Source organism: Anthonomus grandis, chromosome 10 (assembly GCF_022605725.1).
Source record: "Anthonomus grandis grandis chromosome 10, icAntGran1.3, whole genome shotgun sequence".
Classification (NCBI taxonomy): domain Eukaryota; kingdom Metazoa; phylum Arthropoda; class Insecta; order Coleoptera; family Curculionidae; genus Anthonomus; species Anthonomus grandis.
In genome coordinates, this window is record NC_065555.1 from 15,140,196 (window position 1) to 15,163,133 (window position 22,938).

Consider the following 22,938-nt stretch of genomic DNA (forward strand, 5'->3'; position numbering starts at 1 on the left):
GTAAAAGATACAAGAGAAGCAAAAGCAGGTAGTGTAGTAATAAAATGTCAAACAAAGGAAGATATCGAAAAATTGCAAGAAGAAGCTGAAAAAAAACTAGGTAATAAATATGAAGTATTCATCACCAAATTACGAAAACCAAGAATTAAAATTGTAGGTGTTAAGCGAGATATGTTCAAGGATGAGATAGAGAAAGCATTGAGGTAGCAAAACCAATTTATTGAAATAAATGATTAACTAACAATTACATACATAAGGGAAATTAAAAACAACAAAAATAAAACAATCTTTGCTGAATGCTCAGCTTTTTTGCAAATTTAACGCAGAAAGGTTTTTCTACAGTGGCAATGATACAGAGTCTATGAAGAAAATTTATTTGGCAGCCAATGGCGGAACCAAAAGGGAAATTGACTAGAAATTCTAATGAAAAAGAGATTATTCAAGACGTAACTGTGATAAACAAATTTTCAACTGGTAGTGACTGTAAAATGATTAAAGCAAAGATTTTTAACGTAGGGACATACTAGGAAGAAATAGAGAGTAACCTACTAAATGACGTGCAGGACTAAAACAACATTAAACAGCTTAACGAGGCGTTAGTGAAATAAAAACACGACCAACATAATATAGCTTAAGAAGTTTAAACAAAGACATCATAAAGACCAATGAGAGAGACATACGGAATTTTAATACTAAATAAATAAACAATATCAAAACACAAAAGCTTCTAAATCAAAGGTTGAGGACAGAAACGAATAAGATTTGCAAGCTAAAAAATACAGGGACACAGCACTTCCGAACAATAAGAGGTTCTGAAAGTCATCAAAAAATCAAACAAAATGTAACAAATTCCAGTATTAGAGAATCAAGAACATGTGGAATTTCCAGATAAAACCGAACAGAAAATTGAGTGAGGTGTAAAAAACTTGAAGGATAACAAATTTGAGGATAAGACAGGATTGAGTAAAATGATGAAACAAGAAAGTAAACGCGTGATAAATGCCCTAAAAAATTTTAATAATACATGCTTGTTTGGTGATAATATATCAAAATAATGAAATAATGCGATTATGAAAATATTGCATAAAAAGAAGTTAGAAACTACCCATATATGAGCTTGTTGTTTCAGTTAGACAGTGCGGCTCTTAATTGTCCCCCCCTCTCTTATCTTTTGAATGCGTTCATATAAAAATTTAAAATTTGACAAACAATATTAGAAACCTAAATACTACTTTTTGGTCGCCAGCTCTTTTTGCAAAACTTTAAAATGGCGGCGAGACGCCATTTTCAATAATAAAATTAAATAGAATGGCGGGTCATACGATACATCGTTTAAAAGCTCCTACTAAATACTTTATGGTCTTAAAATATTAAGGAATTACTTCTACCCATGGCAAAATGGCAGCCTATGGCAAAATAATGGTTTTAGCTGCTGTCTCTTAATTTATATAAAAAATAATCTGAAATTAGGTTCTTGTGAGATAATGATCGATAAGTGTTGCAATTTCAAGTATTTCTTTCTGAAAATGAAATTTAAAAACTTATTACTTGATTTAGTTTAAATTTTTAGTTTGAATTTGATGTTGAATTTTTAGTTTAAAAATTTTAGTTTGAATTCTCACGTCCTGTCATAAATAATTAAGGAACCAACTAGGGTCACGCAGAGGTGTCAGAGACTAGTTGATCCTATTTTCAAGATGAATGTATTTTTAAGGGTACCACAGATGTCGGGTTTTCAGATTACAAACGAGTTTTTTGTCATTAAAGTCAAAAAATGTAAGCAAAGGTTTTTAAAGAATTTTGAAAATTTTATTCACAATCAATTTTTTCATGATTTGGTTCAAATCAATTGAAATAATTTGTATAATTCTCAATATATCAATTATAAAGTGTCATTTCTATCACAAAGTATTATCAAGTTTTTTAACCCATTCAGGACGGTTGACGTACGGGTACGTTTTTCAAAGCGGACATTGATGGCCTGATGCCGTACATATACTGCTGCATTATACATCACACTTGGCCGAATGCCGTAGATGTAAGTTAGTTATATCCTATTTGAAAGACTACTGCCGTATCGGTACGACAGTTAGAAAACTAATTAGTAGCAGGATAGCAGGACGACTGACGTACAGGTACGGCATTTTTTTATTTTTAGGGGCAAGTAAAAGGCATTTGTAATTCACATTTTTTAAATTCTGGAACTCGTAAGTATCAAAAAACAAAAGTTAATTTCTTATATAGAAAATACAAAGAACAGACGAACGAAAATACAAATAACAAATATAGTTTTCTAAAACTTTTTAAGAGTGTGATACTGTTCAAAACAAGGGTGCACACAAAGTGCAATATTGCATTCTTTACACATAAAGCGGGTATCCGAGGGTTTTTTCTTTCGAAGCTGTGTGGTGGCACAAACATGGCATCTTCTTTGTGTTTTCGATCCTTGAGCTGCAGTTGGTGGAACGGGGCTTGGAAAATGCGTTTCAATTAGTCGAGCTGGATTATCAACACTACCAGGTGCGCCTCGTTTCTTTGTAGAAATGGAATATTTTTCGAATATTTGAGCCACAACTTGCAATCGAAACTCTGAAAACGATGGTTTATTTCCTGTTTTGACTTGAAATAAAATATACGCAATATACAAGCATAAGTCCATTAAATGGAAAAACAGTTTCTTATACCACTTCAATGATTTTCCAGCACAATCAACAAAACTAATTTGCATGTCTATTTTGTCAACAGCTTCCATCTTTAAATTTTATTCTAACATGCACTGAGGTTTCAAAACACGATCACCAGTTTTACGATTGAGTTTTCCGGTTTCCTTGAGGCATGGCTTTGATACTGAAGTTAACATGTGCACAAATTTCTTATCATGCTACTTCAGGGCTAACATGTTTTCAGTGGATGCACTCTCAACTTCTCCTTTTTTTATGGGCTTACAAAACTATGGCATCCCCTTTCTGGTGGCTTTCACAGTTCCAGTTTCTCCGGTTTCTTGCGTCACTAAGTACTCAAATAATTCTGGACTGGTGTACCAGTTACCTACATACAAAATATGTTTTTTTATTATAGTATTCTTTCATTAGGGTATCAACAATCTGTCCAGATTTTCCCAAACTTTCTATTTTCTGATCCATTATAGTTGTTGAACCAGTGTATGTAATAAACCCCAAAATGTAACCACTCTCCACGTCACATATTTCAAAAAGCTTTATACCTAATCTATGTCTTTTTGACGGAATATATTGTTTAAAAGAAAGCCGACCCTTCTATAAAATTAAACTTTCGTCAATACACAGATCTTAAAACGGGTAAAAACTGGAACTAAATTTAGTCTTAATTTGTTCCACTACGGAACTGATTTTTCTTAAAGCGCCATCTTGAGGATTTTCGCTACTGAAAAAATGAAGGGCATATAGTATCTCTAGAAAACGATCTCTGGCAAATACCGATGAAAAAAATCTTACTTATACTTTAATCTTATCTTATTCTTACCATATATGCTTGTTTCCTTGACAACTAAACTCATTAGGGCTTCATCAAAAAAGTTAAGAAAAAAATTAAGTTCGCAAGACGTTTCACTAAATGAACATTTATCGGTTATACCTGAGTTCGAGGTATTGAACTCGAATATTTTTGGTGTAAATTCTTCATCAAATTTCCAAATAAAATCCTTAGGTGTTCTCTTTAGTTTCTGCTGTGGACCTTTATTGCAAATATCGTCAGTTTGTTGATGATTTTCTATATTTCTGTCTAAAACAAACGGCTCCTCGTCATCGGAAGAGGTGAAGTGCTCACTTCCACTTGGTTGGTACTCATCGAGAGAGTCATCATCGTCACCGATATGGCCATCGTCACTGCTAGATTCTCCATCCATTATTCTTTGCGCTTCACGATCTAGCTCTCGTTGTCCAAGCCGTCGACGCAAATCCATCTTTCCTATTATTTATAGTAATATTTATAGTAATATAAAAACCAAACACGCGTACTCTAAATACTATTAAATTTGTCGAATTTTATGTGATACCAACACGTGCTTTCTAAAAACGATTAAACGTGTCCGACTTGCTGCAATACAAGCAACTGCACGCGCTGGCTGTACCTCCCACACGTTCGACGCCAACCCATAAAGGTCGGGGCACACATATCCGTACCGAGGACGCACCGTGCCCGCAGCGCAGCTCGGCCGTGTCTCGGTTGTCAACAACACTATAGTAATCATAAGGCGAAGCCTTAACATCAGCGCACCGTGCCCTAGCATGTAGCACGCACCGCATCCGTGACGAGTGGGAATAGTTTTGTTTAATTTTCAACGGTGACGGTGCGTTGTACGGTCGCGAACGAGCAATAAAATTTAGCTATTCAAAATGGAAATTGAAAGGTTAATAGAGGAAGTAAGGAAGTATCCATCACTGTATGATCAAAAAAATGAAAAATATTGGAATACAGATTATAAGGACAGAGTGTGGAACAAAATTTCTTTGGAATTAAACAAGAAAGGTGGGTCTAAATTTATAAAACATATTTTTAATAAATTTAATTCCAAAAATTGTTAAATAATTTGTAGTATATTAGGTAGATTTTGGCAACATCCGGTTGTCTAGATGAGCGAATTTGTTTTAGTAAGCGGCTGTTATAATTTGTTTCAGTTGTAATTATTTTATACACCGTGAAATTGATTCTTTTTTCTAAAATGCATTACAGCCCATTTTACAAAAATCAAACGAAGATTGAGGTTGATATTTGAAGTGGTGTGTAAGATCAGGTGTGAAAAAATGACCTAGAAAATGTTCTAATTCATATTTTAGGATAGGAAACATGCAGTTTTTTGAAAAGCTTTTATTTAACTTGCAATGTATGTATGTATGTATGTATGTATGTACATATGTATTACATACGTATAACTAACTATGTATGTTCGGTGCAAATCTTGAAACTCAAATTTGACCAACTTCTAGTTGTCCGATTTTGGTGAAATTTGGAACATATACGTAATTCCGGAGACAATGAAATTTAGTACTATTTAGTACTAAAATTAACTAAGGTTGGTACTTTTATATGTATAAAAAAATATTAATTAATTTTTCGAAATAAAACTTCTTCAAATTAAAGTTTTTATTCAAAAATTTTAATTTGATATTAACTTAATTAACTCGTAACGATAGTTGTATACGCAAATTCCAATTACTCAATATACTAGGTTTTTATTTAGTTTTTAAATTTACATAAATAAAGGTTACAAAGTTTAATTACCAATATTTTTACCACTAGATTATACATTAGTTGTTTGGCATTTTGGTCTTAGAAAATATTTTTTTACGGTGAAGAAACCAAATAACTAGTAAGAAACATGAATTTGACACGATCTAGATTTTATTTACTACATTTTAGCGAAAAAGATGCAACATCTAAAAACACTGGCAAATATGATCCATAAATTAAATTATTTAAATTGCCAGGGCTGTATTTTCCTGCCAATCTACGCTGCCCTCTACAGAACTAAAGAAATCATTTAGTTGTTCTCGTATTGCGAATGCTGCATTTGTTGATCATTACCAAATTTCGAAAACATTTTTCTTTGAAATAAATTTAATGTACCAACCCAATTAAGCTTCGATCCAAACTGAATACTTTAAAGTGCGTCATGACCGTCCAATGCGATGCGGGATGCGGCCGTGTGTCGGAGATGTGTGTTTTGGGAGATAACGCACCGAGACACGGCCGAGCTACACTGCGGGCACGGTGCGGTCTCGGTACGGATATGTGTGCCCCGACCTTCAAGCGCATGTGCCGTTATAGTACGGCACCCGTCCCTACCCGTTTCCTGATGCCGTCCTAGACAGAGGCGCGCGATAAATCGGCCCGTCCTGAATGGGCTAATGTGCATGTACCGATTTGCACTATAAGAGTTAGTAAACCAAGGGCTCCTTGGTTAACAGATGTTATTAGGATCATGATAAAAGAGAGGGGCCTGGCGTTTGTGAAATTTAAAAAAAAAAGGCTAACTAAAAGTAAGGCTGACAAACTAAGATATAATGAGTTACGTAATTTAATTTTTTAATATTAGAAGAGAGACAGATAAAACATTGTTTCTTAGTAATAAAAGAGGCTGAAAGACTCTTAGTACCTTGGGATTTATTAATAAAGCTAAAGTATATTTGCCTTGTAATTTGTCTCAAATGATCTAAATAATTATTTCTGTGAAGAGGTTAATAGGAAAAATACTAAATGTAAAAACACAGCTTTTAAGTATTAAAATTTAAATAAATTTTGGAGTCCAAAGGAAACTATACAAAGTCTCGATCTATCTCTTCTTTTTTTTTGGAAAGCGAGAATGTTCCCTTTAGATATAAAAATGGACGACTTTTTTTAGTTTAAAAATTTTGGAATGTTAATTAGGTTTTTGCTTTGAGTTAATTACATAGAGACAGGTTTTCACTGCCAGTAATTACACATGAACATAAAACTAGACATAAAAAGAATATAAGACTGAAACATTAAAGGTCTCCACTTTACATAGCCAAAGATCGAATTGGTTTTTGAAGCCCCATAATTATCGACAATTGCCGGATGTTAAGGACAGTAGATCCATTACAAGTTTTAGAAAGAGTTAAAAAAATGGATTTTTGCTAAAAAAAGAAAAAATATTTCTAATATGGGAGAATTTTCATTTAAGAATGTAATTATTTAGGTCGAGAATATACCTGTAATATTGTGTTTTGTTTACTTTATTCTGAATGTTATTAGTTTAGTGATGTAATTATTATTTATATTTATATTTTTGTATACATATTTATTTTATTACACTTTTTAATAATATTTTGTCTTACCTATGGTGAACAGTTATGGATGTAAAGTAGATTATATCCGTACTGGTCTTTAGGACTTCTGGAAACTTCTTTTATTTCCATAATTCAATTGTAAGTATTTTATTGTAAAAAAAAATAAAATTGTAAGAACGGAAATAAATATTATTATTATTTTTATTAACATTATTCAATTAATTAATTAATTATTTGATTAACACCAAAATCGACAACTTTTTTATTTTTGATCCTCCCGCATAATTTCATTATTTCCGAGATAACAGTAGTGGAATATTTCACCTTGTATAGCAACCTGTTAATTAATAAGGATTAAAAAAAAATAGGTGTTTAGTAACATATTAATTACTTAAAATGTTTATGGTTTGAAGTGAAGTCAAAAACTTTATAATTACAAAGCTCTGCCTTATGACAATTTTCAACTCTTAATAAAATACTTAAGATTCCGCAGTACTGTAAGAGAAATTACAATTAGTACCAAAATTGACAACTTTCATATTTGTTATTCTTTGTCATATATTTCATTATTTCCGAGATAACAGTGGTGAAATATTTCACCTTGTATAGCAATCTGTTAATAAATAAGGATTAAAGAAAAAACAGGTTTTTAGTAACATATTAATTACTTAAAATGTTTTTGGTTTGAAGTAAAATCGGCAAACTTTATGGCAATTTTCAACTCTTAATAAAATACTTAAGATGCTGAGGTACTGTTAGAAGATTTACAAGTAGCACCAAAATTGACAACTTTTATATTTTTCATTCTCCCTCATCTATTTCATTAGTTCCGAGATAACAGTGGTGGAATATTTCAGACACCTTGTATAGCAACCTGTTAATCAATAAGGATTAAAGAAAAAATAGGTTTTTAGTAACAAATTAATTACTTAAAATGTTTATGGTTTGAAGTAAAGTCGGTAAACTTTATAATTACAAAGCTCCGCTTAATGACAATTTTAAACGCATTTTACTAAACATGACGTAAATTAATCGACTATCGTCTCATTACAAAATGAAAAAGCTCACGCAATATTGTCATTGACCCTGTTTATCGTTAACACTTGAAGTTGAAGGATTTGTAACACTTTTTTTCTGTTAAATAAAGTAAATCTAGTATGTCTGAGACAATATTGTATGATTGTTACGTTATAAAAACGATTCTTCTTTAATCTTATTACGAGAATATTTATTTATTTAAATACAAAGCTCACCAATACAAAAAAAGTGTAATGTAAGCTCCCAAGTTCAAATAATAGAGGAAAGTACAAAAATAATCAGTTGTACTTTGGCAAACTGTGATTTTAGATATAGTTCATGTGTGTTTGTTATTGTTGTTATAAACCTATCAAGGAGGTCAGATAAAGAAATTATATATTTTTTTAATTTTTATCGCAGATTAATTTTAAATATTGTTTAGATTGCAAGGGAACATAATATTATAAAATTATGTTTGGTCTAAATATATTAAGCTTAAATATTGCAATAAATTCCTTACTAGACTTTCTGAAGACATCCTGGTTGACTCTGGCAAATGCTTTAAAGAAGTGCGTATAAATAGAGTCAACCATCAAACCCAAATGAGTTTTCTACAATATTTGTTCTCAGAAATAAATATTCCTATTATTTCTGGAGTTTTGACTATATAATATAGACAATTTATGAATAAGGAGTAAGAAACCTAATAAATAAGGGTCGTCTGAAGGACTTGGCTTAACAGAATATCTTAAGAGTTCACCTATGGTAATAATATTAGTTATGAAAAATACTAAACATCTAATGACTTAAGAACAGCCATCTAGACAACCGAATGATGGTCAATATTCACTTAACAGTACTGCTAAATGCGCATCTATAAGACAATGTAAAGATAATAAAATTATAACAGTTGTAGATTTCGATGATATTTTTAAGAAAAGAAAAAAAGTTTTTTTTGTGAAAATTATATTTTTCCAGATACAGCTCGTAAAAGTTTGGTCCGATGCAGCTTGGACTTTGATCTGTTTACCCAAGGTATTATCAAAATATCGCATTGGACCTATAAGTTAAAGCTAAGAATAAAAGATGAGATTTGAAGGAGATGTTTAAAAATAATAATTTTTTCTTTTGTGAGAATTATTGATTTCGAGATACAGCTCTCTTAAATTTGGTCCGATGTAGCTTGTACTTTGATCTATTAACCCAGGGTATTATCAAAATAACACAGTTGGTATTACACTTACAAGTCAAAGATAATAATAAAAGTTGGAGACTTTGAGAAGACCTTCAAAAACAATAACAACAATTTTTTTGTGAGATTGATTGTTTTCGAGATACAGCTCTTGAAAGTTTGGTTAGATGCAGTTTAGAGTTTGATCTGCTTACACACTATATTATTAAAAAAATCACCGTTGGTATTAGACTTACAAGTAAAAGATAATATTAAAAGTTCAAGTTTTCTAGAACTCTCATTTCTCAGTTTATTGAAGCAGATAATATTTAATTTTTCAATTGCCTGGAAGCAACTTCTTATTTATTTATTCCAACCAGTTGAGATAACTTCTCATTGATTCCAGGCAATTAAAATTTGACTTTAAACTTCCTGGAAGGAATTTTTCGTTAATTTTTATTAATTAAGGTAATTTTTCAATTACTTAGGGCAGCTGAGGCTATTTCTCATTCTCTCCAGACAGTTGAGGTCATTTTCCATTTTCAACAAGTAGTTAAAATTTGATTTCACGACTGTCTACATGTAATTTTATATTTATTCCAGATAAGGTCATTTCTAATTAATTTCAGGCAATTGTATCTAACTCTCATTTTTCCGTTAAATAAACGTTTATTTTTGGCTTACACAAGATTTTTGGTTGAACTTCAAACAACTATAAATGTCGTATAAAATGTTAGCGTGATATACGTTGAGGAATTCATTACATCTGATCAACTTCCAAGAGCTGTATCTCAATAACTTTTATTCTTACAATTTTTTTTATACTATTCTTGAAAAAAAAGGTAAGATAAAATGACTAAGTGACCTCATTAGCATGTAATAAATAGGAAAACTTCTAGGCAATTGAAAAACAACTTATGCAATACATCATATAATATTATCGCTAAATATATATTTATTCAATGATCTTTTAGTAAATTTTTGGTTTTGGTTAATTTATTAACTGTATATGGTCAATATTTATTTATTAAACCGTGGAATATACGTATATCATATACTATTCTGTTTACAAAAGGAAGAAAGTTTCGGCATTTAAAAAAATTGCCACGAAATTTATATATCCAATTTTTAAACTCGATTACGACACCTCAAATATTTGATGAAGTGACCCCGACATCGCATATACAGGGTGATTCAAAAGTAATCGGCATCCTTTCAGGGGCGTAATCCTTGTATGAAAATAAGGCAAAAAGTTCATATTAATATGGGTCCGAAATTGCTTCCTAAGGGCGCTACGCCCTTTTGAATAGGACCCCTTGAAGACAATTTTTTCTCTATAACTTTAAAACCCTTTAGAATTAAATTTTGAAAATTGGTGTACTGCATAAACATTTCATTGTGAATAAGACTCTAAATTCAAATTTTTAAAATTTTATTCAGGTGCGTCACATGTGGGGGTTGGTAAGGGTAAAACATCCCTTTTTCTTTTACTCTTTAGGTTATTGTGATTTTGTTTGACAATTATAAAATTTTAGAGTCTTATACGTAAAAAAGGTACTCTTAGTTCAATTCGATAGAGCGTACCATTTACGAGAAAAGCGACTTTGAAAATGTTCTGATTGCGTATGTTTATTGATGAAAATTAATTCGCATTACGATCGACAAAAAAGACACTTTTTACTCACATTTTATTTAACAATTTATAGAAAGTGTTCAAAATTATTACCATTTACGTCACGGCAAGTTCTTAATCTTTTTATTAGATTATGGTGCACACGTGGTAGAATTCTTGGACTGTTTTTAATTGTCTGAAATCCTTCCTCTATTCTTTGCCTGAGAACATCAATATTGGGCATAGGGCGAAAATAAACTAGTTGTTTTAGGTGTCTCCATAAATAAAAATCAAGGGGGTTTAGGTCAGGAGACCGTGGTGGCCATGGCACTGGACCCCCACGACCTATCCAGCGGTTTTGATAGGCATTATTTAAATGTTCTCTAGCGAGAATGCTAAAATGTGGGGGAGCACCATCGTGCATAAACCACATTTGTGCTCGTAATTGAAGTGGTAGATTTTCTAATATTTGTGGTAATTCATTCTGTAAAAAAATTGTGTAAATTTGTCCATTAAGTCGTTGCGGCATAAATACAGGTCCTTTTAAATGCCCATCGATTATTCCCGCCCACATATTTAAACTAAACTGCTGCTGATGTGCCTTCTGTACCGTAGCATGGGGATTCTCATCCGTCCATGGGTGGTTGTTGTGGAAATTGAAAATTCCGTTTCTTGTGAAGCCGGCCTCGTCAGTAAATAAAATTTTCTTCTCAAAATTTTCAAAAGCAACGCGGTTTTCTTCTAGCCAATTACAGAAGTGTACACGAGGAAGGAAATCTCGCTCTTCCAAAGCCTGAACCCGTTGAATATGATAAGTGTAGAGTAACATATCGTGCAAAACTCTCCATACGGTTGACTGAGAGGACCCTTCTTGATTTGCGATGATGCGAGTGCTCAAAGATGGATCTTCTTCAATACGATCTAGCACGCGTTCTTCTAATGCTAGGGTTCTGGCATTTCTTGGTCGCCCAACAACTTCCTGTCTTTGAAATGTTCCTTAAGCAAAATTTAAGTAGATATTATGCGATATTACTCACATTTTTGAATTTACCTGTTTCCCTTAAATTACGATCTACTCTTGCGAAAACCGTACGGTGTGGCACTCGTCGATTAGGAAATGCCTCATGATACGTCTTGCTTCAACACAATTACCAAATGCTCTTCCAAACATAATGTGAATATCAGCTTGTTCTTGATACGTAAAATCCATGTTTGCTTTTTAAACTTAGAAATACAAAGTACCAAACTCAACAAAGGCAATGCCCTTCTTATTAATAATAAATAGTAATTTGTAAAATACTCTATGAAACTAATTTTACTTTGACAAAGTAAATTGTATTTTACAATGACATTTATCAGTCATTTAAATGCCAAAAACCAAAAAACAATCGCCCACTTCGTTTTAAATGCGTATCCAGTAATTTTATTATGTATTAAACATACGCAATCAGAAAATTTTCAAAGTCGATTTTCTCGTAAATGGTACGCTCTATCGAATTGAACTAAGAGTATCTTTTTTACGTATAAGACTCTAAAATTTTATAATTTTTAAACAAAATCACAATAACCTAAAGAGTAAAAGAAAAAGGGATGTTTTACCCTTACCAACCCCCGCATGTGACGCACCTGAATAAAATTTAAAAAAATTGTTTATGCAGTACACCAATTTTCAAAATTTAATTCTAAAGGGTTTTAAAGTTATAGAGAAAAAATTGTCTTCAAGGGGTCATATTCAAAGGGGCGTAGCTCCCTTAGAAAGCAATTTCGAACCCATATTAATATGAACTTTTTGCCTTATTTTCATACAAGGATTACGCCCCTGAAAGGATGCCGCTTACTTTTGAATCACCCTGTATATGCCACTGTGTAGCATACTATGTAAGTTTCATACACGACTATATCTTATGGTGTAATAATGGAATATTATACACAGGGAAATTTAGAAAAAAGCAGGAATGCATTAACGTGTAAGTAGCACAATAAGATATGCAAGTAAAATAAGTCAAGAATAACCATTTCCTCAAAACTAAGCAAGGATGTAAAAAACAAAATTTATTTTAGAAAACTGCAATGTGTTTATTTTTTTATTTGGAAATATTTATGATGAAGCTTTTAGTGATGCCACTGGTAAAAATTATTAATTTTTATATTGTACGTCAAAAAATGCCCCCTAATGCATAAAACACATCTGCAAAATTTAAAAAAAAATCTACATAGGTAGTAAAGTTATTAAAAAAAAACTTTTTTAGAAAGATTTAGCACTCTGTAGATCCGAAAGGTATAAGACGTTTAAAACATACATTCTTATAAAAAAAATCTTATTTCTTGAATTTTCTTATTTTGAATCACCTTGTAAGATTTGTCGGTAGAGTTCCTGCACACCCGGTATAATATACGACAATTTAATCTTAAATAGATACCTTTATAATAAATTCCATATCAACAATTATTTAACGATTAAAAGAAAGGTCTTAATATACTGGTTTTCTATTACTAAATATTTAATGTTTTGTTGATGGTTAGTATATTTCTTTAGAAGCTCATTCCATTAAATGCATTTTGTAAACGTCTTTAATGTTCCTTGTTCCTTTAATGTTTCCTTGCCTTCTTATTAAACATCAATAACATAAGCATAATATTATATTCCTCAACGTATATCACGCGGATATTTTATCTGATATTTATAGTTAAAGTTGAATCAAAAAAGTACACCTGGTGTAAACCAAAAATAAACGTTTATTTAACTATCCTGTATTGCTTGGGCAATAAGAACTAATATAGGCCTAAGAAATCATTTGTATTAAGCATGTAAAATATATACTGAAATTCCAGCAGGAGTTAGGGATATCAAAAGATTTCAAAAATTTGTAATAAAAATTATGTTGTGTATAGATTTAAGTAAAGTAGTGTTATGGATATGTATATTTTTTGTTTTTAATTTTGGGACACTGTAATGTAGGTTTGAGATCAGTGCTTTTAAAGCATTATTTAAAGAATCCGATGTTTATTAGGTATAATATTTTTGCACTTAGGGACAATACATTTCATTAAAAAAAAAGAGATACTACTCGAGGAAATTTGGTCAGATCCAGTTTAGTCTTTAAGTTGCTAACGAAAGGTTTTGCTCAGCATATTACAAAAAAAATAGTAATATAAATAAAATATAGTAATAAGAGTAAGAGGTTTCTAGGAGACCTTTAATTATGATTTAAACAATTTTTTTGTAAGAATTATCGTTTTTGAGATACAGCTCGTTGAAATTTTATCAGATAATAATAATATTATTAATAATTATAATAATACTAGCGGTCTTTTATACATATTTAAGACACTATAAATACAGAGACGTTAAATTTGGTGTTGAGGTCTAGCTTAAAGCTACTCCTGTACCTAACCACCCATTAAAAAAAATGAAAAAAAAAATTAAACTACAAATATAAAGTATTTAAACTTAATCTATCCTATCCTAAAAATTAATTTTAAGTCAAAAAAGAAAAAAAAATACACGCCTTAATAGTGCGAGACTGTGATAATATACAATAAGAAGGAATAATATATGTTATATAAGAAAAAAGAAAGTAAGAATGTAATCTATATAACTAAATGCCCTAAGTAAATATTGTTATTAATATCTATTTCAGTAGGTACTTTAAATGTCTGTTGAATCTGTCGACAGAGAAACACTTGCTATGCTCAATGGGAAGAGCATTGGCAATATTTGGCTGCATTATAGCTGAATGACCTTTCATAAAGAGAAGTGTTATGGTTTGGTATTACAAACTTATCGCAATGGCGAGTATGTCGATTATGCACATCAGAGTCCCTAATTAGCTTGTTAAAAATATAAACTGGTTGTTTTTTAATTATTAAAAAAAAAATATTTAAATGTAGCTCGGATCTGTTTTAAAGTTTTAGCCATGCCGAGTTATTATATAGTTCAGAAACATATTCAAAATTATGTAAACCATAGCAAAATCTTAAGCAGCTATTCTGCAATCTCTGTAGGCTAACTCTATACTCTTATAAAAGAGCAGGCCAACAGACAACATCACAATAAGACAAAAATGTCAAAATGAGACAATAACACAGCTTTAATTTAGTTTGAGTAGACAAAAACCTTCTATGAATATAAAGTGTTCTTAATTTTATAAAACTTTTTTGGAGAATTAGAGATACATGTTTTTTTTAATCTTAGATCCCTATTAAAATAGACACCCAAGTTTTTGCATATACTCGAAGGATAAATTCTTAAGAGAATTTGATCGGTCCTTTGAGAACATAACAATTTTTTCCAAATACAAGAATTTGTGTCTTATTAGGGTTTAATGTCAAACAGTGTGACAATGACATCCCATATATCACTTTAAGATTCGGCTACACTGTAAAAAATAACTTTGTATTTTTTAATACAATATTGCATCGCCCTTTTTTTTTACAAATTGTAGCAAATGTTATCTTACTTATAGCAAGAAATCCTATAGGCATATCAAAGTAAATCTGACAGTATTCTAAACTCGTCGAGTGTTAAATAGCCTAATAAAGAGTCGCATATTTTGCTACAATGAAATCAGGAAATGTGTGAAAGTAGTTTAGAGAGTTATTGCTTTTAATATATTAAGTCTACTCTTAGTCCTTGTCCTGAGTTAATTAACTCTTTTTAGAAAAAGCTTCAAAAATAGTAATCTTTTTTTCTGACAACCTTTTGTGGCGGTTTCGTTAACAACATTTATGTTTTAATTCTTACTACACGTGCAAGATCTTACAATTTTTAAGAAAAAGGCGGCATTTTTTAAATCTATACGCATTATTCGATAAATAAAATGATTTTTTATCAAAAATCTTTTTAAATGGTGCTCTTCAGATAATGCGATTAAAAAAGACTAATCAGATTTATTATTAAATGAAATTTGATTTTATTGCCTTAATTTAGCCTTTCTGCCATCCTGATTGGTCAAATTAACCAAGCATAAAGGTTCAACTGTCAAATTAATTGTAATAGCTTCCGTTGCCAAGCAGGAGGTCGCTACCAAATCTGTCACAGAAATTTCTATCGGTTTATATTTAACCACCAATTCTTTATATTTTTGTGTTTTGTGGTTATGTGGTTCCTGTTCTCGTGACTTTTGACCGCATAAGCTCTTCGTGATTAAAAAAAAAAAATCATAAAAGTCAAGAGAATAATAGACTTTTTGGGATTTTATACAAATATTCGACTTACATTACGTTTTCTTCATTAAAATATTCTGTATATTTTTCTTAATATGTTTAAGAATTTCATTTTCTTTACTTATGTACGTGCTAGTATTTTTTTAGTATTAGTATTTTTTTTTGTGAAAAGATTTGGTCTATCATACAGCGTGGCCCATTTTGATGATTGGGATGAAACTATAGCAGATAGAAAAACAGTCACAGGAGCATAAAGTTATGCAGATACCATAGAAAATTTTAGGTTTTCAAGATAACTTGGAGAAATATGAGAATCGTTATAAACTAGACTTTTTTAAAATGTATCCTTATCAACAATCTTTGTTTTATTATTATGTCGCTGGAATCTGTAAATTACTGATAAAATTAATAAAAACTTGACTGATTTATCCATAAATTTTAATATTTCTACGGTTTTTAAAATTAATACGTTTCATCATCGTCAAAATGGCCTGCAGCGTATAGTCCAATTAAATGTACCTTATATAAACAGTAATATTTATAATCAATAAGACGTTTCATTTGTATGTACCTCTTAAACTCATCATTTATTTAACCTTATTTTAGCTAAAGAAATTTTACTCAAAAAAATCCTCATTGAGCTTACAATATTGCCTAAAAGTTACTACCAAAAAGTGGTTACAATAACTACTTTAAATTCGCACACTCTAAAATAAAGTAAACATCGCTTAAAAATAGAGGCAAATAAAAACGAAAAAAAAAAAAAACAAGGAAAAACTGCTACATTTTGTATAGTATAATTACTTTGTACACTTGTGCAGGTATGCCAAATTTCTTGTAGTAAATAAACCTACAATTTTTAGCAATCTATTATATTTCGCTTTTATCATGTCTTACAAATAATTCACTTTCTTCTCATAGGATATGGCATCAACTCAACAAAATACAATACAAACAATATTATTGGAAATCTTTCTATTCTTCGTGTGGTCTATAATTATTCAATTTTGTAACAGATGTAATTTATTATCAAATTGCAACACTTTCGATCACAATTTTAAGGACATTTCAATTATTATTTTATAAAGATTGTTTTAATCATTTGTTACTATCCCTATTTGTACCTTTTTTTATAAAGAAAATTGCTCCAATTGTAGCATTTATTCTTACACATTTTTTTCAGTGTATATGGGCAATTTTATAGTCAAAACAAAAACAAAGCTAGAGATTTTCATGAAACTAAGATGACTGGAAAAATCCGAGGTATAAATAGAAAACAAAACAAGGCCAAAAATACTTCCCTGGGGTACGCCCTGCTCAACCAATATAGCCCTTGATAAAAGGTCGTTAAAACACACCTTCTATTTTCTATCGGATAAATAGCTCCTTCGTAAGTTTAAAGCACCTTGTCCAAAACCAAGGTTTTGAAGATTTAGGCATAAAAGTTCATGACTCACAGTATCAAGCCTTACTGTAATCAAAAAGCAGCGGGCACATCTGCTTATTTTGACCACAAAATGTCATAATATCATCAGTCACCTTGACAAGGGCCGTAGTAGTACTATGCAAAGGTCTAAAGCCTGATTGACTCGTAGGTAATATATCATGCTTAGAAATATAATACCGTCGAATGGGGAAAAGTGAACACTATGGGGTAAAGTTAACTCTAGCAGTCCGAACTCGTTGAGCATACGACAGTGCTGCCGCACCGCGACTTTATACAAGTTTACACAAGTGCACGACCACGAGGCGAATATTTAGTCTAGTGGATGGTATGTTAGAGGCTGGTAGCGTTCGCTATTGCAGTTTTGTTTCAGTTCCTGTTTGCCGTAAAATTGTTGTTGGTTGAAAAGATTGACATGCAGTAAGGAAAGTATACACCACACGGGTTTTTTGCTATTTGTGGTAATTAAATATTGTATGTAGATCACAATATTCAGTGCGAGTTTACAAACAAAAAATTACACTATTATTTTTTCGCGGACTTATAAAAAATATCAACTTTGTGGGGTAAAGTGGGTCACAGAATTTTGAAAGAAATTAGACATTAGATTGGAATATGTTTTCTTATTTTTGTTATTGTTGTTTTCAGAAATATGCCAACAGTATATAAAAAGAAAATTGGGCAAAATATGGCAGACAGCCAGTTTGGATTGGTTCAGGGCATTTATGGCAAGAAACCCTAATCTAACAATAAAATTGGCTGAAAACACTAAAAGAGTTAGAGCATCCGTCGACTATGAGATGCTTAATAATTATTTTTCTGAGCTTCAAAAAACTTTGGAAAATGTACCACCATGTAATATCATAAATTATGATGAAAACAATATTGTAGATGACCCTGGCTCAGTAAGGGTTGTCGTAAAACGCGGGGTAAAACATGCCCATAGGATAATAGATATGTCTAAAACAAGCACCAGCATAATATTTGCGATATCGGGAAGTGGAGCATTATTACCCCATACATAGTTTATAAAGCCAAGCATCTTTACCCTGGGTGGTCAGAAGGCGGCTATCCAGGAAGCAGATATCAATCAATCAATCACATGCTTTATTGTCAAAAAATTACAAAATTTTGTAGACAAAGCTAATAAAAAAAACATATAAGAACAAAACAAAACACACAAAATAAAAAAATTAAAAATAAATGTACAAACAAAATAAATACATTCAAAACTGTACAAAAACAATGTACCAGGTTAATATACATCATGATGTATAAAATGTCATTAAAAATAAACTCAATAGTCAATAGCAGTAAATTAATTAAATACAGAATGAAAGTGCAACTTATTTACTAAAAAAAAAATATATATTCTCTATTTTAAGATATAAAAAGAGCCAGTGTGTGTGTGATACCCAAAAAGTTATCCTAGAAAAAAAACCTTCACTGCGTACAAGGCGTTTTCCAGAAAGTACGCCTTCAAAACACTATGAAATTGAGGAAAAGAAGTAATTGATTTAATTTCCAAAGGCAAATGATTATGCATCTTTTTGGCTGATAATTTGAGTAGCCATCAAACTCTTAGCGTTATTCAAGCATGCGAATCCAAAGACATTTGTTTTGTATTATTGCCCCCAAATTCCACCCACTTATTACAGCCGTTTGATGTGGCCTATTTTCGGCCCCTAAAGGCTGCATGGCGAAATGTATTGGAGGCATAGAAGCAGAAAAACCGGGTGGTTATCCCAAAGACCGTGTTTCCAAGGCCTTTAAAAGAGGCAATCGAGAAAGTTGGTGAAATTCTGAAAAAAATTCGATTTCAGGATTTAAGGCGTGTGGAACAATTCCGTTTAACCCCAACGCTGTCCTTCGCAAAATTCCTAGAAATGTAGGCGGAAATGTCCCTATGAAAGATCCCATGGAAAAAGCCTGGGGCCGTATTTTTGAAACCATGCGAGAATCTTCGAATGCGAACAAAGTCGAGCGGCAAAATTCGCACACGAATTAAAAAGTGCATTTATGAACAGCACTCGAAATTTCATTCGCATGCGAACATGAAATGTAGTGGCAACGTAGCAAAGTCGAGTGCTATTGGAGGCTGTGTCAACCGGGATGAAGACGATAACGATTTTTTAACCTAACCTAAAATTTAAGTTTAAAAACATCAGGGAATTTTCAGGTTTTTTCATGGCGTTTCTTGGGTTTTTGCGAATTGACTTTTTTTTAAATGAATTCAAAAAATAAAAAAATATTGCGGTTTTGTGTCCAGTGAGCGAAAGAAAGAACTAATTTCATTTATGGAAGAGCACCCGGAATTAAAGTCGGGCAATTTCACCCAAAATTTTTCGGCTAAAACTGCACAAGCCTTATATAAAACTAGTGGATAGATTACACAGTCTCAGGAGCACATAAAGATCACATCATCGTAATATGCTTAATCATTCTATCGTAATAGGCTTGCTTAATTTATATAATTTATTAAATTAAGCATCTGCATACATTTCAAATGGGTCAAGAAATGAAAAGTACATCCTATTCCTTCTATCTGCCAGAGTTTTAGTCTCTTCCAGTGCATCGACGACGTTTCTTTGCACAAGATTGTTTAATCTTGCCATTTGATTATTGCTATTTTTTTTTCAATAAACAATAAAAAAACACTACGAAAATACTTAAACAACTCACAAATTTAAAAAAAAACAAAGCTAGTTTAAAATCAAAACAAGACAAGTGGCAGAATCGCACACGAACTTTGAAATTCGAATGGTATATACCCATTCGAGACACCGCATGCGAAAACGTTCGCATACGAAGCGGTCGAAAATACGAATATCGATTTTTCGTGCGAAATTCTCTAATTTCGTATGCGAATCAAAGTCGAATGGTTTCAAAAATATGGCCCCGTGTCCGATGCCCTTGTAAGTCACGTAGAGTCTTACAGAGCAGGACCCAAGGATGATATACAAAAACGCGGGAAAAAAATGGCGGTTCCTGCAGGTAAAAGCATCTTAGCTTAGATATTATCAGATCCTTGGAAGACGAAACAGACGAAGACAACATCCTGGAAAATCCTAAAAGCTCATTGAAAGCAAACTCAGACTCTGACGGAGAAGAGGATAAAGAAAATAATGGTGATGTGAGTAAAATTGACCTACCGTGCTTTAATCTTGCAGGAAAAAATTTAGAAATCGGTGATTACGTAATAGTGAATTTTTTTACAAGTAAACCTGACAGAAAATTTGTTGGCAAAATAGAAAAATTTGGTTGGAAAAAATGAGTTTGTCATATATGCATTAAGAAAACAAAACGGCAAGAAAAACATATTTTTTGTTTACCTTGTTGTTGCTCTCATAACAACTGTCAATAGGAAACAAATTGTACAAAAGTTAACTTTAAGCAGTGTCAAACGTGGAAAACATTTATTTTTGAATGCCGATTTCTCTTCAGTAGAATAATTTTGTTGGGTTAATGTTTAATTTTGATTATTTATTTTGAGTTAATTTTTTTAATTTAATTTATTTTATTTAAATCTTTTGTTTTTTACGTTTTAAAGTTTATTAGCCATTAACTTTTCTACTAAGAATAAAAAGTTTGTTTTGTATTTAATGAACAGTTTAAAACTTCTATGAAGTTTGTTTTATTTCTTTTTTACCAATTTTTTTTGGAAAACTAATTTTTAAAACGATATTTAGTTATCCACTTTACCTTACATATTTTTAAAATGAATTTTACGTAAAAATTTACATGTTGTCCACTTTACCCCCATGCATGGGGTAAATTGGCTCAACATTTGACCGTTAATAGTTTAAAAATTATAGACAAAAAAAAAGCTAAAATTTGGCAATATTAAAGGGAAGGTACTAAAGATTCTAAATATTAGTGCTCCAAAGATTTGTGTACGTCTTTACAGAAATATTTTTAAAAAACCTCAATTTTTTATCCACTTTACCCCATTTGACGATACCTGATTTGCTCAGAAATAATCATTTCCAACAACTTAAAAAGAAATGGTGGCAGACTGATAGGTCTAAAATCAGAATGCTTTATCGGATCATTTACTTTCGCAATGGGCACAACGTTTGCAATTTTCCACTGTTTTGGAAATTTATGAGTAGATTGACATTTATTAACGATAAAAGTTATTTGAGGTAACGAGTGGGGCAAAAGCAGATCAATATAATTACGACTAAAACCATCAGAGCCAGCAGCATTACTTTTAAATATACGGTATATTTATTAAATTTTTTCTTTGCTAACCACTGAGAACTCAAAATTTCCATCTATATTGCCAAATAAGTAATTTTTATAATTTTCCACAACTGGATCATTTAGAATAGGTAAAGTTTAGACTTTCAACTGTTTACCCAAAAATGTCCCAGTTGCAGTTGGATTAACGAGTAAAAAATGTCAGTTTCTATAATTCCAGAATGATTAACGCATTTTTTTGTGCAAATGATATAATTTGAAATATAGCAGCAAGTACAAGAATTCACTTAATGGTTAAAAATGATTTTATAGGTTAGAGATTTTAATAAGAAATTCAAAAACGATATAAATAGTTGTTTTTATGAGAATGTGAAATATTACGAAAGGTATTAAAATAAGAGAAAAAGAGTTTTATTAATTAAGACTGGCTCTACAGAAGCTGCATTATTTTTAAATCATTCTATCCAGACGTTTTGTATATTTTTATGATAATGATGACTGATGTTGAGCTTAACCTTAACAAAAATTAAAAACGTTTATCTCGAAATCTTTAGTTATTTTTATATTTACTTAGTTACTCAGATGACATACAATACAATAATATTAACTTATTTAATCTTTTGTAAATAAAATACCTATAAAATGCGGCAAAGATATGAAGGTACTTAAGGTAATATTAAGCTTCGATATATAATTAGAATTTCAATGTTTTTTACTAAAATACTTTAAATATTAATAATGCTTTATTTAATAAGAAGAAAAGTAAGCAACCTGTTATTACAAAACAAAGAGGAACTAGACAAAAAAAATATATTAAATTTAAACAGTTTTTTAAGCCAAATCTTTTTCATAAATAGACAATTCACAAATCAAATTTCATCTAAGAACATGAAAAAGATCTTCTTTGTTTTCCAATGTGTCTATTATAAAATATTTCTGAAAAAGGACTTACTTTAGTTAAACTAGGAGTCCATAATCTTGCACTGGTACTGGCTTGCCGACAGCTCTTTAATAGTACCGGTCTTAAGGCCGCAACTTGTCCAGGTATCCTAAAAAATCCCACCCCGTTAAACCCCTGGTTAATAAACCGAGGGGCAGTGGTCAAAGCGGTTTTACTAAACATCTTAATGATGCATCACACGAAAGTCTGACTGGAACTAATAATCGTTTATAAATTTGATGCGAAGAGAATCCATTTTTATTGATAAGCACTGATTATCTTGTGTTTTGAATATGCTTTAAGTTAAGAGCCGGACTATGGACATGATAAGTTGTTAGGTTTGTTTAGTAGTATTTAGTCGATTAGTATAGTATTTTAGCCTTCGAAGTGAATTTACTGGTTTTTAGGTGAAGCTTTTCAATCGTTTATTAATGGAAAAATAATAGTCCTGTTGGTCCTGTCAAGTGCCCATTTAGGATCGGCGCCTTTTATTTATATTTATTATGTATGGGCATTTTGGTCATCTTTTTTAAATGAAAATAGCTTAAAATCCATAATGGCTTCTTTATTACAATAAATTATATGCAGGTGTTTGTT

At 31.2% G+C, this 22,938-nt stretch overlaps 1 protein-coding gene across 1 annotated transcript in view; it reads right to left on the reverse strand.

The window, feature by feature from the left end:
* LOC126741284 (delta-1-pyrroline-5-carboxylate synthase) overlaps window positions 1–22,571 on the reverse strand; it is a 41,738-nt gene extending 19,167 nt beyond the window's left edge. Inside the window, exon 1 of the mRNA XM_050447665.1 lies at window positions 22,354–22,571. Within this exon, the coding sequence (XP_050303622.1) occupies window positions 22,354–22,524 (171 nt within the window). The 5' untranslated portion in view covers window positions 22,525–22,571. The remainder of the gene's footprint in view (window positions 1–22,353) is intronic.
* Window positions 22,572–22,938: the final 367 nt, after the last annotated feature.